This window comes from Penaeus japonicus, unplaced genomic scaffold, assembly GCF_977035675.1.
Source record: "Penaeus japonicus unplaced genomic scaffold, GWHDUDI00000001_assembly GWHDUDI00000003, whole genome shotgun sequence".
Lineage (NCBI taxonomy): Eukaryota > Metazoa > Arthropoda > Malacostraca > Decapoda > Penaeidae > Penaeus > Penaeus japonicus.
In genome coordinates, this window is record NW_028234405.1 from 10,046,091 (window position 1) to 10,063,590 (window position 17,500).

The 17,500-nt window shown below is 34.5% G+C and overlaps 4 protein-coding genes across 4 annotated transcripts; 1 reads left to right on the plus strand and 3 right to left on the minus strand.

The window, feature by feature from the left end:
- Positions 1–68: 68 nt before the first annotated feature.
- Positions 69–776, plus strand: LOC147472104 (uncharacterized). Its single transcript, XM_086534222.1, has one exon. The coding sequence runs from the start codon at positions 69–71 to the stop codon at positions 774–776; it is 708 nt and encodes a 235-aa protein (XP_086390348.1).
- A 655-nt stretch (positions 777–1,431) lies between these two features.
- LOC122243309 (uncharacterized) lies at positions 1,432–3,049 on the minus strand. The gene is made up of 2 exons (XM_086534230.1): positions 2,828–3,049; positions 1,432–2,649 (listed from the first exon to the last, which is right to left on the minus strand). Exons 1-2 carry the CDS (start codon positions 3,047–3,049, stop codon positions 1,432–1,434), a joined length of 1,440 nt encoding a protein of 479 aa, XP_086390356.1.
- Positions 3,050–9,679: 6,630 nt separating this feature from the next.
- LOC147472105 (uncharacterized) lies at positions 9,680–10,378 on the minus strand. Its single transcript, XM_086534241.1, has one exon. The coding sequence runs from the start codon at positions 10,376–10,378 to the stop codon at positions 9,680–9,682; it is 699 nt and encodes a 232-aa protein (XP_086390367.1).
- A 3,920-nt stretch (positions 10,379–14,298) lies between these two features.
- On the minus strand, positions 14,299–14,997 carry LOC147472106 (uncharacterized). The gene has a single exon (XM_086534246.1). It carries the CDS (start codon positions 14,995–14,997, stop codon positions 14,299–14,301), a length of 699 nt encoding a protein of 232 aa, XP_086390372.1.
- Positions 14,998–17,500: the final 2,503 nt, after the last annotated feature.

The window sequence follows — 17,500 nt, forward strand, 5'->3', positions numbered from 1 at the left end:
TTGACCTCACTGCGTGTCCCAAGTATAAATGCTGAGAAGCTCCTTGTACCTCACATTCAGTTGCCAAAATGGATCCTGCTTCGTTCAAACTGCAGATCGAAGGTGCTGTTCACCGACCAATTCCACATGTCAGGAGCGCTCACTCTTCCTTTCCCTCCGGTGGTTTCCTGTGCCGTAAACGCCGATTACTGGCTGAGAGCGACGCTGAGGATGGAAGTGCGAAACGTTTAAAAGTGTCTGAAAGTGGATACCTTCAGAGTAAAGCCACTGTTCATAGTATCAGGAAGATATCGAAGGCCTCTCAGACTTCATCTGTAGGTATTCCCAGACTTCCAACCGCCAGTCGTTCCTTCCCGGTGCCATGGGGTGTCCGTCGGTCATCCTCTGAGTCTTCAACTCAGACCGTCACCAATCCAAGAACAAGTTCTGTGGACGATTTATGTGATGTTCCTGACCTCGCCGACGATGAGGTGTTGAAGGAAGAGGTTTTTGCGTCTGACAGTGAGTGTATGCAAGAGATAATGGAAACTCTGCACTATTTGTCCGACCATGAAAATAAGGCAGAAAGAAGTGTCTCCCACTTGATAGGTGCATACGTGTATTCCGTCGCCGATGGCAGGCGAGACGTGGCCACGAACACCTTGAATGTTTCTACGAGATCGCCTCATTTGCCTCCGCCTCGAGGACGCTCGTGGAGGAAAGCAAGTCGGAATTGGAGGTCGAGAAAGACTACTTGTAATGCCTCGACACAAACTGATTTCGTTTCTCTTCTATGATGAATAAAATGCGGCGTTCATATCCTTTCATTGATTTTGACCATGTGTTATAAATAATGTTATAAACAGATTCCTCGGATTTCATATTAAATGCATAAAAATGCCAATATCGTAATTCTTGTATTTGTATGGTTCAAAGGAGTTTTGTCATGGCTTGTCTGCCTAGTGTGAGTCTTCGTTTTATTTCTTGACTGCAATCGCCATTTTTTGTAATGGTGGATCCGAGAAAATTGAAAGACTCTTTCCACGTCTTCTCCGTTTACCGCAAAGGAGTCGATTGCAGCTGTTGCCATTATTTTAGTTTTTTGTATGTTGAGAGACAGTCCTGCTTTCCTGCTCACTTCTTGTACTCGCTTGAGCATTTTTTCTAGGTCTGCTTCAGATTCCGCAAGAAGGGTGGTGTCGATAGCGTATCTTAGGTTGCTGACTACCAATCCTCCAATCTTCGCTCCTTCCTCCGTGTCCTCGAGAGCCTTCCTCATGATCATCTCACTGTACAGATTGAACAGAGTTGGCGAAAGGATGCAGCCTTGTCTGACTCCTTTACCTATTTCAAACCAGGGCGTTTCCCCGCTGTCTGTTCTTACGCAGGCTTCTTGGTCCTTGTACAATGATTTCAGTAGTTGGATGATGTGAAGTGAAGCTCCCATTTCCCTCAAGTACAGCCAGAGGAGGTCGTGGTCCACACAATCAAAAGCCTGCTGTAGTCAATGAAGCACATGACGAGATTCCTCTGTTTTTCTCTCATTGACTCAATAATCCATCTCAAATTGGCAATGTGGTCTCTGGTGCCCCTTCCTTTTCTGAATCCAGCTTGCTCTCTTGGCATTTGTTCGTTGAAGAAATCAGCTAGCCTCCTCTGAATTATTTTGAGCATGACCTTGCTGCTATGCGATATTAGAGCAATGGTTCTGTGGTTTTCGCATTTAAGTATGTCACCCTTTTTAGGAATTGGTATGTAAACTGACCGTTTCCAGTCTTCTGGCCATTTCTTCTTCTCCCAAATGTTTTGACATATTCTTGTCAATCTCTTCATCCCATTTTCTCTGAGCTCCTTCCAAAATTTTATTGGGATGTCATCGCACCCGGGAGCTTTCCTACTGGCAATCTCTTTTAGTGCCTCCTCCACTTCTCTATGCAAGATAGAAGGTTCTGGATCAATATCACTTATGTCAATCAAGTCTGATTCTGGCATGCCCACGTCTTTCTCATACAATTTCCTAGTGTACTCTTTCCATCTTTCTGACACTTGATCCTGTTCGCTAACTATCTCACCATTTTCTTCCTTTATGGCTTTGGATTGTTTTGCTGTGAATTTTCCTGCAAGTTCTCTTATTTTCTTGAACATGTTTCGGGATCTGCCAGTGTTGTTGCTTATTTCAATGTCTTGACTGATGTCACTGTAATATTTATTCTTGTCCTTCCTAGCTTGATTTTGAAATTTACTATTCAACTGTCGGTATTGTCTTCGTGTGCTTTCTGTCATGCGTTTTTTATTTATCTCTTTTCGTTTTTCAGCGATGAGTATAGCTTCCTGGCTTAGCCATGGGTTCCTTTTTTCCCTCTTTCGTTTAGGTATGTGTTTCTCAGCTACTTCTTTCAGAATTTCTTTAGTGTTTTCCCATAGCTCACAGGGTTCTCTCATTTCCCGTTCCTCCAAAATTTGAAACTTGTTTTCAACCTCCACTGTGAATTCGTTGGAGATATTTTGTAAGTCATATCTTACAGGCTGGTTTTCTTTCTTCACTTTCTTTAGTCGTACTTTGAGTTTTGCAATGAGTAGCTCGTGGTCCGAGCCACAATCTGCGCCCGGAAGGGTTTTGGTTGCAATTATCGAGCTTTTCATTCTGTTCTTGACCAGAATGTAGTCTATCTGATTTTTCACCATTCGGAGAAGTACATGTGTAGAATCTTCTGTTGTGCTGCTTGAACATAGTGTTCGTTATACATAAGTCGTTTGCTGCGTAAAAGTCCACTAGCATGTCTCCGCTCGTGTTTTTGTCTCCCAGACCAAATTTTCCAGTTATTGGTTTCTCTTCGCGACTTCCTACCTTGGCATTGAAATCTCCCATAATGATAACAATGTCTTGGCTGGGTATGCTTTCAGTTACTTCTTGTAGTTGCTCATAAAATTCTTCCATTTCTGTCTCTTCTGCTGCAGTTGTTGGTGCATACACTTGCACTATTGTGACATTTATAGGCTTGCATTGAATGCGAAGTGTCATGATTCTGTCGTTGAGAGGATTGAAACCTAATACTGCGTTAGCTACCATCTTATTGCATATGATCGCAACTCCTCTGGTCCTGTTGCTTTCGTGTCCTGAGTAGTATACAGTGAAATCTTCCGATCTGAAGTACCCTTTGTCAGTCCATCTTAGTTCTGAGATACCTACTATGTCGCAGTTATTGGCTTCCATTTCTTTTTTTCACAATGTCCAGTTTGCCTTGGTACATGGACCGTACGTTCCAGGTTTCAATTTTGTTGAATTCGTTTTTCCGCTTGAAGCTCAACTTCCAGCTCTGAATATTCACCGTTTCCGTGGCAGTCCTTCCTTTCGGCTTTGGGGCTGCAACTTCATTATGGCGAGATTCTTTGCCAGGTTGACGCTCTTCTCCAGTTGCTTGTTGAATGACTACCGGCCTGGAGGGTCCACCAGTAGCCACCATAGGGGAGTTCTTTTGGTTGTCTGCATGTAGAGTGTGCTTCGCATTGGCACACGAGTAGTTTGCGATTGCTTTCTCGTGGAGCAGCACAGAGCCGTACCCGGATTGCCGTTACGCCAACTGCTGCCATCCTGCATTGCCGTTGAAGACTGTATGAGCCTTCCGCCGCCGCCGGTACTGAGGCGCCGCTTCCCCACCTCAGAGCAAGCTTATTTAAGGCGGCTTCTCTCGCCTTGTCATGCCACCGTCAATGAGCTTTTGTGGATTTTCCATAGGCAGTTTGCTAAGCTGCCCTCCACGCTCTGGTAGTTGGCACCGCTCTTGGTCCACGGCTGCTTATTCGACAGGGCATGCCCCGCTTATATCATAGGTAACACACATATCTGTGTGTCCTCCCCCTATCCGCCACCTGGGGACGCGCCGAGTTGGAGTTAGAGCTCTCCCCATCCGGCCTAACGCCACTAGACCGGAACCTCGGATATACATATATACATATATATATATATATATATATATATGAATATATATATGTATGCATATATATATATATACATATATATATATATATATATATATATATATATATATATATATATATATATATATATATGTATATATATATATATATATATATATATATATATGTATATATATATATATATATATATGTATATATATATATATATATATATATATATATGTATATATATATATATGTATATATATATGTATATATATATATATATATGTATATATATATATGTATATATATATATATATGTATATATATATATGTATATATATATATATATGTATATATATATATGTATATATATATATATGTATATATATATATGTATATATATATATGTATATATATATATATGTATATATATATATGTATATATATATATATGTATATATATATATGTATATATATATGTATATATATATATGTATATATATATATGTATATATATATATGTATATATATATATGTATATATATATATGTATATATATATATGTATATATATATATGTATATATATATATGTATATATATATATATGTATATATATATATGTATATATATATATATGTATATATATATATGTATATATATATATATGTATATATATATATGTATATATATATGTATATATATATGTATATATATATATGTATATATATATGTATATATATATATGTATATATATATATGTATATATATATATGTATATATATATATGTATATATATATATATGTATATATATGTATATATATAAAGAGAGTTGTATATATCTATACGTATATATATATGTATGTTTATACATATGTATATATATAATTCTATATTTGTACATATGATATACCCACATGTAGATATATTCGTTTATATATATATATATATATATATATATATATATATAATAATGATAATAACAATGGTATTGATTCTGATGGTTGTATTACCCATGAGAGTAATAACAATGATGATGATGATTGTAGCAATTTTAAGATTGATTATAACAATGATAATAATAATAAACAATTATAATGATAATACTATGAATATCAATATTCCTATCAATACTAACGAAAATAATACTATGTTGATAATAAAAATGGCAGTTTTAATGTTAATGATAGTAATAACAACAATGATGATAAAAATAACGATAAAGATCATGGTAATGATAATAATGGTTCTAATAATAATGACAATGATAATAATGATAATGATACTGAGTGGTGGTGGTAGTAGTAGTAATAGTAGTAGTAATGGTAATGGTAAAGTAACATAAATAAATTATGATGATATCAGTTATGATTATTATGCTAATTATAGCGATATTATTATCAAGAATAAGACTAGCAAAATAAAAGAACAATAAAGAAGGTAGTAGTAACAATACTAAAGTCAGTGATGAAAATAAGGATGACGATTATAAAATAATCATAATAGAGATAATGACGATAACGATAATAGTCATTCTAAACATCAGAAACATCATCCTCGCCCTTATTGTCATCATCACCATAATGTTAAAGATAATAACCATGATAATATAAGAACATAAACAGCAATAAAAATAGTAATATCTAAATTTATATATGTATGTATATATATATATATATATATATATATATATATATATATATATATATATATATATATATATGTGTGTGTGTGTGTGTGTGTAAGTATATATATACATATATGAATATATATATACATATATTTACATATTCAACCATATATCTTGATATTTTTCTCATCCTTAATTTCTTATTTTTGAAATTAATTGTTACTTTCTTTCATTGCAGTTGAAATAATGATAACTACAATACTAATCATTAATCAAAATATCATATTGGAGGCATTGGAAATACTGTTCTTTGTAAATTCTTTGTAAATTCATTTGCTAGCACTGGATTTACCATTATAAACAACACTGAAATTACATGCATAGACATTCCAGTATTGTTTGTCTCGACCTTTGTGTCCCGCGACGAAGAGTCTCCAAAATCAATTGCAAGGAATCTTCACACTGTCTAGGTACACTCTCGGTCTCAGAGCCATCTGGCAAGAAAACGTCATCTTCTAAGTCATCGTCGTCCATGGGAGCAGAAAATTCACAAAAATCATTGCTGGAACCTGGCTTATTTCCGCTTGGTGGTGCCACTCGTCCAAGAACGCAGGACACAGTGCTACTGGTGACAACAGCACGTGAGATATCTAGTTCTTTTACAACGGGAAACACAAGTGTAGAGTTAGTATCATTCTCTAATGAAGATATATGACGTTTAGTGGTTAAGTTATGCCCGTCACTTCCATGTGAGAAACGACGCTTGTAACGAACAGTCTGTGGAGTAATCTTCCTGTACCGATAAGCTGGACGGTACACTTTTCCTTCGACCGAGAGCTTTGTTGCGAGCTCCATCACAATGTTTGAGTGCGTCAGTCAAGGTGGTGCACCGTCTTTTAACTAACAGCCAGTGTCAGGTCAGTGTTGTGTGGACACACCTGTTTCATATTACGGTTACCTACAAACAGGTCACCGGACACTCAACTTGTACGGATTACTTCAGTCATAATGTTTTACGTACTCAAGTCCAGCACTATATACCTTATTAAATTAATACTATTCTGTTATATATGCGTATGAAATCCTTTGGAATATATTACTTGATCATGAAAAAATAAAATATCCAGATGTAATCTCTGGTAATATTAATGTAGCTGAAGCGAATTATTTATTCATACAAAGGCCTAGGTATCATCATGAAATATTTATTTCAATCAACAAAGATGCAAATATATACATTTTTACACACCCACACGCCCACACACACACATACATATATATAAATATATATATATATATATATATATATATATATATATATATATATTATATATATGTATATATATATATAATATCTAAATTTATATCTATCTATTCATCTATATAAATACATGTGTACGTTGTTTCATTCACATGTTAAAGTACTCACTAATGCCGCTAATCAATATTACCAATAAATGTCGTCATCGTTATAATTGTCATCATCATTGTCATGATTATCATACCTGTTATTTTAATTATGATGAATCCGAAGTAGTATTAATCTTTGTAATGTTATGTTAACAATGGCAATAATAAAAACATCGGTAGTGATAAAATTTATAATGTCTAAAATTTTATCACTTTTTAGACATTATCGTTATAATTATCATAATAATCATCATTATGAGATTAGGTAACTAAACACTCATGTAATCTTTGAGATTTTATTCGTTAGCACTGGGTCTATCACCATAAATTATATCCTAGTTATGTACGTAGATAATCCAGTATTGTCTGGATGGACTCCTCCGTCCCGTTGCGAAGAGTTTCTAGAATCAATTGCAAGGATTCTTCGTAGCGGTCAGGTGAAGTCTCTGAGACATCTGGCAGGAAGACGTCGTCTTCTATGACATCATCGTCCAGGAAAGCAGAAAGTTCACATAGATCATCGCTGGAACAAGGACTGTACCCGCTCGATGGCGCCCTTCGTCCAAGAAGGGAGGACAAAGCGCTGCTGGTGACAACAGCAGGCGATAACTCGAGCTCTTTTACAACGGGGAAGACAGGTGCACAGTCAGTGTCCGCGTCAAAGGACACCTTATGACGCTTGGCACTGAAGTCATCTCCGTCGCTTCCATGTGACAAACGTCGTTTACTTCGGACAACGTGTGGAGAAGATATCTTCCTGTACCGATAATGTGGTCGATACACCTTCCCTTCAACGAGGAATTTAGCTGCAGCGATCTCCATCTCAAGTGTGAATGTGTCGGTCTCAGAGGTGCACCGTCTTTTAACTCAAACAGCGGAAGTCAGGTCCGTGAAACTATGATTAGCACAACTGTCTACTTTTAATGTGAACACACCTGACTCATTGGAACATAATTCGGTTACCTAGAAACAGGTCACGGGATCGTCAGTTAACTGGAAATACTTCAATTATTATCTTTTAGGTATTCATATATATCTCCATGAACCTTGAATTAATTTAAAATATTTTTTTTATTACACGAAGAGATAAAACACTGTAATTTTCATTAAATGGATATTCTATACATTGCGTAATTGACAGCGGGATTTTATTAGGAAAATGTAAAGCGAAAACGAAAGGTCGATCAAGAAAACAAAGATACATAATCACTATTCTAAACAGAAACAATGAATGCAAAAATAACACAAGTTTATAATTCTTTGTTAAGAGAAATAAAGTATAATTATTTCTATTTACTGTGATATCTTTTGCATTTATAGTAAAGTGTAATATTTCAAATTGAGGCATTATTTTACCTTTCATGTCGTTCTCATATTTTTGGAAATAATTAAATGAGATACTTGGATAAACGGAGAGAAGAGGAATGAATGGAGAAAAAAACAAGAGACAGTAATTTTCAACCTTACGTTTTTGGGTAGTTGAGACACTATAATTCATTATCTCAATAGGAATTAAATAAATAAAACAATAGAATATCTTCAAAAAAATAAATGTTTCATAATCTAATTCAGAAAGAAAGATAGATTACAGTAAGAAAGAAAATTAGAGAAAGATTTACGTTCAGCTAGTGGAAGGTTTCGGCACCGCAGATTTTATTCGGTATAAAATGCGGTGATTTTTTTCGGAAATAAAGGAATCTTACTGTTAAAAAGTAGCATGAGTAAAACACTTCATAAATAGCAATTTCGGAAACTAATTATTTTAACTGGAAAGGAAATTATGGATATAAAGAGCTATATGCAAGTTCGTTGCCCGAAAGCGATTATATTCATATATATATATGAATATAAATATATATCAATATCAATATCAATATCAATATCAATATCAATATCAATATCAATATCAATATCAATATCAATATCAATATCAATATCAATATCAATATATATATATACATATATACATACATATATATATACATATATACATACATATATATATACATATATACATACATATATACATACATATATACATATGTATGTTTACATATATGTATACATATATATTTATATCTATACATATAAATATGAACATGAATACATAAATGAATATATATGTATATAAATATAAATACACATATATAGATATATATATATACATATACATATATATAACTATATTCATATATATAGATATGAATATGTATATATATACAAATATATATACACATATGTATATATATATGAATATAAATATATATATATCCATATACATATATATATATATATATATATATATATATATATATATATATATACATGTATATATATCATAAGAATTCATCGTACATGATGTCTGTGTGAATACATATGTGGTTGTTCCTTATTGCAATATATTCCTTCATTTTTTGTCTTCCCAAGAAATGTTTTCTTATTTTTTGCATTTTTTTCTATATTGATATTTACAGTTTTAGTCTGGCTTTATCTTGTATAAGTGCAACACCTCAACGTTATATCCTCCTTCCAAATAGTATTTGTCTTATCAATGATTTGATCAATGACGCCTTTTAACCATACAAATACAAGAATTGCAATCAATTTACGATGTTGGCATTTCTATGCTATTAATAAGAAATCCGAGGAATCTGTTTATAACATTATTTATAACACATGGTCAAAATCAATGAAAAAGGATATGAACGCCGCATTTTATTCATCAAAATACAATATGTTATAGAAAATCAGTCTGTGACGAAGCATTACAAGTAGTCTTTCTCGACCTCCAGTTTCGACTTGCTTTCCTCCAGGAGCGTCGTCGAGGCGGAGGCAAATGAGGCGATCTCGTAGAAACATTCAAGGTGTTCGTGGCCACGTCTCGCCTGCCATCGGCGACAGAACACACGTATGCACCTTCCAAGTGGGAGACACTTCCTTCTGCCTTATTTTCATTGTCGGACAAATAGTGCAGAGTTTCCATTATCTCTTGCATACACTCATTGTCAGACGCAAACACCTCTTCCTTCAACACCTCATCGTCGGCGAGGTCAGGAACATCACATAAATCGTCCACAGAACTTGTTCTTGGATTGGTGACGGTCTGAGTTGAAGACTCAGAGGATGACCGACGGACACCCCATGGCACCGGGAAGGAACGACTGGCGGTTGGAAGTCTGGGAATACCTACAGATGAAGTCTGAGAGGCCTTCGATATCTTCCTGATACTCTGAACGGTGGCTTTACTCTGAAGGTATCCACTCTCGCACACTTTTAAACGTTTTGCACTTCCGTCCTCAGCGTCGCTCTCAGCCAGTAATCGGCGTTTACGGCACAGGAAACCACCGGAGGGAAAGGAAGAGTGAGCGCTCCTGACATGTGGAATTGGTCGGTGAACAGCACCTTCGATCTGCAGTTTGAACGAAGCAGGATCCATTTTGGCAACTGAATGTGAGGTACAAGGAGCTTCTCAGCATTTATACTTGGGACACGCAGTGAGGTCAACACTTTCACGTACTGGAAATCGGTGTTGGGAAATACCTTAGGCTTTTTTTCATACTGATTTCACTTAATGCGTTTTTAACATTTCAGTATAAAAAACCATCACGTTTATGGAACAAGATATATACACAAACCTGCATTATATGTTATTTTCTCTGAGAATTAACATTCTAGAAGTTATGAACGTTGATAATGACAAAATAAAAATTCACAGCATGCTACTACTCAATGTATTTTGTTTTATCATCATTTCGATGTATTTTTTTTATCATCATTTCGATGTATTTTTTTATTATCATTTCGATGTATTTTGTTTTATCATCATTTCGATGTATTTTTTTATTATCATTTCGATGTATTTTGTTTTATCATCATTTCGATGTATTTTTTTATTATCATTTCGATGTATTTTGTTTTATCATCATTTCGATGTATTTTGTTTTATCATCATTTCAATGTATTTTGTTTTTATCATCATTTCGATGTATTTTGTTTTATCATCATTTCGATGTATTTTGTTTTTATCATCATTTCGGTGTATTTTGTATTATCATTATAGTGTTATATTCATCGTGATCATTATTTACATTTTAGTAACAATAATATGTTAATAGTCATTCATTTCTTACTGTTAAACTCATCATATCTTTATGTGTGTCACAAATCAATATACCTGTAAACATTTGTTGCTTAGATAACACAAATTGCAAGCCTGATATTGTATAATGCGATGACCTGATGTAAGTGGGCTAAAATACTAATTCATGGCAAGGACTAAAAGTGAGCATTATCATGTGCTATTCATTTTCAATTAATATTTCGTATTCACTTAACTACTGTGAAATATTTATATGTTTAGACTTATTGTATTTGTATGTTTTCCATATATAATTCATAGTTTAAGCAAGTAAAGTCAATCATAGCGGAAGGAAAAGAATGAAGTAAGGTCCTTACTTATACTATTATTATTAATTTAATTTCAATACAATTACCGTCACCTTACGCACCTACGCAATTTCTCATAACAGCAAGAAATCGCCCTGACCCTAAAGATGAAAACCATCAGTCGTAATCACGAAACACATTAAATATACGAAAGAGAAAAATCAATGCCAAAGTGGTGGTGGCGTGGCGGCGGTCATCAACCCTCCACAACGAACCACCTGCGCGCATACGCATAGATATGGCAGGGTCGCAATGGCAAGTGGGTTATTCAACCACTTCATTCAGGCCTATCTGGGCTTGTAGCAATCATCTTTATGGTTATTATTCTTGACTATGCCAAGTCTGTGGCACGTACTAAGCATTAGAACGTGAAATGTAGATTTCATTCAATGACTTTTAGCATTTTAATAGATAATGGAATAAATAGATATATGACTAGCTGCTACCAATACTTTATTCATTGACACAGATTATCATATTCTTTATGAAAGGATTTTATTCATTAGCACTGGGTTTATCATCATAAATTACATCCTAGTTATGTACGTAGAGAATCCAGTATTGTCTGGATGGACTCCTCCGTCCCGTTGCGAAGTGTTTCTAGAATCAGTTGCAAGGATTCTTCGTAGCGGTCAGGTGAAGTCTCTGAGACATCTGGCAGGAAGACGTCGTCTTCTATGACATCATCGTCCAGGAAAGCAGAAAGTTCACATAGATCATCGCTGGAACAAGGACTGTACCCGCTCGATGGTGCCCTTCGTCCAAGAAGGGAGGACAAAGTGCTGCTGGTGACAACAGCAGGCGATAACTCGAGCTCTTTTACAACGGGGAAGACAGGTGCACAGTCAGTGTCCGCGTCAAAGGACACCTTATGACGCTTGGCACTGAAGTCATCTCCGTCGCTTCCATGTGACAAACGTCGTTTACTTCGGACAACGTGTGGAGAAGATATCTTCCTGTACCGATAATGTGGTCGATACACCTTCCCTTCAACCAAGAATTTAGCTGCAGCGATCTCCATCTCAAGTGTGAATGTGTCAGTCTCAGAGGTGCACCGTCTTTTAACTCAAACAGCGGAAGTCAGGTCCGTGAAACTATAATCAACACAACTGTATACTTTTAATGTGAACATACCTGACTCATTGGAACATAATTCGGTTACCTACAAACAGGTCACGGGATCGTCAGTTTACTGGAAATACTTCAATTATTATCTTTTAGGTATTCATATATATCTCCATGAACCTTGAATTAATTTAAAATATTTATTTTATTACACGAAGAGATAAAACACTGTAATTTTCATAAAATGGATATTCTATACATTGCGTAATTGACAGCGGGATTTTATTAGGAAAATGTAAAGCGAAAACGAAAGGTCGATCAAGAAAACAAAGATACATAATCACTATTCTAAACAGAAACAATGAATGCAAAAATAACACAAGTTTATAATTCTTTGTTAAGAGAAATAAAGTATAATTATTTCTATTTACTGTGATATCTTTTGCATTTATAGTAAAGTGTAATATTTCAAATTGAGGCATTATTTTACCTTTCATGTCGTTCTCATATTTTTGGAGATAATTAAATGAGATACTTGCATAAACGGAGAGAAGAGGAATGAATGGAGAAAAAAACAAGAGACAGTAATTTTCAACCTTACGTTTTTGGGTAGTTGAGACACTATAATTCATTATCTCAATAGCAATTAGATAAATAAAACAATAGAATATCTTCAAAAAAATAAATGTTTCATAAGCTAATTCAGAAAGAAAGATAGATTACAGTAAGAAAGAAAATTAGAGAAAGATTTACGTTCAGCTAGTGGAAGGTTTCGGCACCGCAGATTTTATTCGGTATAAAATGCGATGATTTTTTCCGGAAATAAAGGAATCTTACTGTTAAAAAGTAGCATGAGTAAAACACGACATAAATAGCAATTTCAGAAACGAATTATTTTAACTGGAAAGGAAATTATGGATATTAAGACCTATTTGCAAGTTCGTTGCCCGAAAGCGATTATATTCATATATATATATGAATATAAATATATATCAATATCAATATCAATATCAATATCAATATCAATATCAATATCAATATCAATATCAATATCAATATCAATATCAATATATATATACATATATACATACATATATATATACATATATACATACATATATACATACATATATACATATGTATGTTTACATATATGTATACATATATATTTATATCTATACATATAAATATGAACATGAATACATAAATGAATATATATGTATATAAATATAAATACACATATATAGATATATATATATATATACATATACATATATATAACTATATTCATATATATAGATATGAATATGTATATATATACAAATATATATACACATATGTATATATATATGAATATAAATATATATATATATATACATATACATATATATATATATATATATACATATATATATATACATATATATATATATATATATATATATATCATAAGAATTCATCGTACATGATGTCTGTGTGAATACATATGTGGTTGTTCCTTATTGCAATATATTCCTTCATTTTTTGTCTTCCCAAGAAATGTTTTCTTATTTTTAGCTTTTCAATTTTTTTCTATATTGATATTTACAGTTTTAGTCTGGCTTTATCTTGTCTAAGTGTCATACCTCAACGTTATATTCTCTTTTCATATAATAATTGTCTTATCAGAGATCTGATCAAAGACGCCTTTGAACCATACAAATACAAGAATTACGATGTTGGCATTTCTATACAATTAATATGAAGTCCGAGGAATCTGCTTATAACATCATTTATAACACATGGTCAAAATCAATGAAAAAGGAGATGAACGCCTCATTTTACTCATCAGAACACAGTAATCTGTTATAGAAAATCAGTCTGTGACGAAGCATTACAGGTACTCTTTCTCGACCTCCAGTTTCGACTTGCTTTCCTCCACGAGCGTCGTCGAGGCGGAGGCAAATGAGGCGATCTCGTAGAAACATTCAAGGTGTTCGTGGCCACGTCTCGCCTGCCATCGGCGACGGAATACACGATTGCACCTTCCAAGTGGGAGACACTTCCTTCTGCCTTATTTTCATTGTCGGACAAATAGTGCAGAGTTTCCATTATCTCTTGCATACACTCATTGTCAGACGCAAACACCTCTTCCTTCAACACCTCATCGTCGGCGAGGTCAGGAACATCACATAAATCGTCCACAGAACTTGTTCTTGGATTGGTGACGGTCTGAGTTGAAGACTCAGAGGATGACCGACGGACACCCCATGGCACCGGGAAGGAACGACTGGCGGTTGGAAGTCTGGGAATGGCTACAGAGGAAGTCTGAGAGGCCTTCGATATCTTCCTGATACTCTGAACGGTGGCTTTACTCTGAAGGTATCCACTCTCGCACACTTTTAAACGTTTTGCACTTCCGTCCTCAGCGTCGCTCTCAGCCAGTAATCGGCGTTTACGGCACAGGAAACCACCGGAGGGAAAGGAAGAGTGAGCGCTCCTGACATGTGGAATTGGTCGGTGAACAGCACCTTCGATCTGCAGTTTGAACGAAGCAGGATCCATTTTGGCAACTGAATGTGAGGTACAAGGAGCTTCTCAGCATTTATACTTGGGACACGCAGTGAGGTCAACACTTTCACGTACTGGAAATCGGGTGTTGGGACTTCCCTTTATGCATTTATTATCTCCATATCGTAAACCGATTTAATCAATTCAGTGGGGTCGACAAAGTTTCACGTATTGCAAAAAGATAATGGCAAATCCATCGGTTCTGGTATTGTTATCGCTATCATAGCCTCTTATTATTATTATTATTTATAATCATCATTAATGGTGCTGAACTGAATTGTGGTGTTCAGGTATCAAGCAATGCAATAGTATGCAGGTGTGCTGTTCCCCCATAGATAGAATTAAAAGACTCATACCTGAAATATACACTCTTCCTTCCATTAAGAATTCTATTGGTGCATTTGCATCTGACAAAATCTTGCATGGAACGTTTTATTTTCATTATCATACTATATCATACGTATACACAAACATATATGCATATATATGTATGATATACATGCATATATATTCATTATCATTATCATCATATTATACACATATAAATTTATATATATGTATATACCATGTTCACCATTACTATCATTATCATTTTCACCGTTACTATCATTAATATTTTCACCGTTACTATCATTATCATTTTCTCCATCATTATCATTACCATTTTTACCATTATTATCATTATCATTTTTACCATTATTATCATTATCATTTTTGCCATTATCATCATTATCATTTTTGCCATTATCATCATTATCATTTTTGCCATTATTATCATTATCATTTCACCATTATTATCATTATCATTTCACCATTATTATCATTATCATTTCACCATTATTATCATTATCATTTCACCATTATTATCATTATCATTTCACCATTATTATCATTATCATTTCACCATTATTATCATTATCATTTCACCATTATTATCATTATCATTTCACCATTATTATCGTTATCATTTTCACCATTATCATTATCATTTCACCATTATTATCGTTATCATTTTCACCATTATCGTTATCTTATCATTATTATCAACATCGTGTTCATTACCAATTTACCAATGTTTTTGTATCATCGTTGTCATTTATCTATTTTATCATTATTATATATTTATCGTTATCCTTATTTTCCCATCAATATCATTACTACTGTTTTAGTAATGATAATGTAGCAGCAATTTATTACAATCATGCTCATATCTTTATCTAAATATTAATATTATCAATAGTAGTATAATTACCTTTATCCTTATTCTAGAAATACACTTTCAATGCACTAATGTGCCATATCTGGGTCACGTACTATGCATTAGAACGTAAAATAGATTTGATAAATAATGAAATGAATAGAAATATGACTAATTGTTACCAATACTTTATTCGTCAACACTGGGATTATCCTATTCTTTTCTAAAGGATTTCATCATTATGTTTGTATGAAATATTCCGTTCCGTAACGAAGAGTATTCAAAATCAAGTGCAAGGATTCCTCGTTCCTTTCAGATGAAGTTCCAGCCTCCGAATCCTCAGGAAGGAAGACGTCATCTTCCGTGTCATCGCCGTCCGTGAAAGCAGAAAGTGCTCAAAGAGCATCGCTGTAATGTGATCTGTTCCCGCTTGATGGTGACCCTCATCCATGTATTAATCTTTGTGACTTATTCGTTAGCACTGGGTTTATCACCATAAACTACATCCTAGTTATGCACGTAGATAATCCAGTATTGTCTGGATGGACTCCTCCGTCCCGTTGCGAAGAGTTTCTAGAATCAATTGCAAGGATTCTTCGTAGCGGTCAGGTGAAGTCTCTGAGACATCTGGCAGGAAGACGTCGTCTTCTATGACATCATCGTCCAGGAAAGCAGAAAGTTCACATGGATCATCGCTGGAACAAGGACTGTACCCGCTCGATGGTGCCCTTCGTCCAAGAAGGGAGGACAAAGTGCTGCTGGTGACAACAGCAGGCGATAACTCGAGCTCTTTTACAACGGGGAAGACAGGTGCACAGTCAGTGTCTGTGTCAAAGGACACCTTATGACGCTTGGCACTGAAGTCATTTCCGTCGCTTCCATGTGACAAACGTCGTTTACTTCGGACAACGTGTGGAGAAGATATCTTCCTGTACCGATAATGTGGCCGATACACCTTCCCTTCAACCAGGAATTTAGCTGCAGCGATCTCCATCTCAAGTGTGAATGCGTCAGTCTGAGAGGTGCACCGTCTTTTAACTCAAACAGCGTAGGTCAGGTCCGTGAAACTATAATCAACACAACTGTCTACTTTTAATGTGAACACACCTGACTCATTGGAACATAATTCGGTTACCTACAAACAGGTCACGGGATCGTCAGTTTACTGGAAATACTTCAATTATTATTTTCTAGGTATTCATATATATCTCCATGAACCTTAAAGTAATTAAAAATATTTTTACTACATGAATAGATAAAACTGTAAGTTTCATAAGATTAATTTTCTATACATTGCGT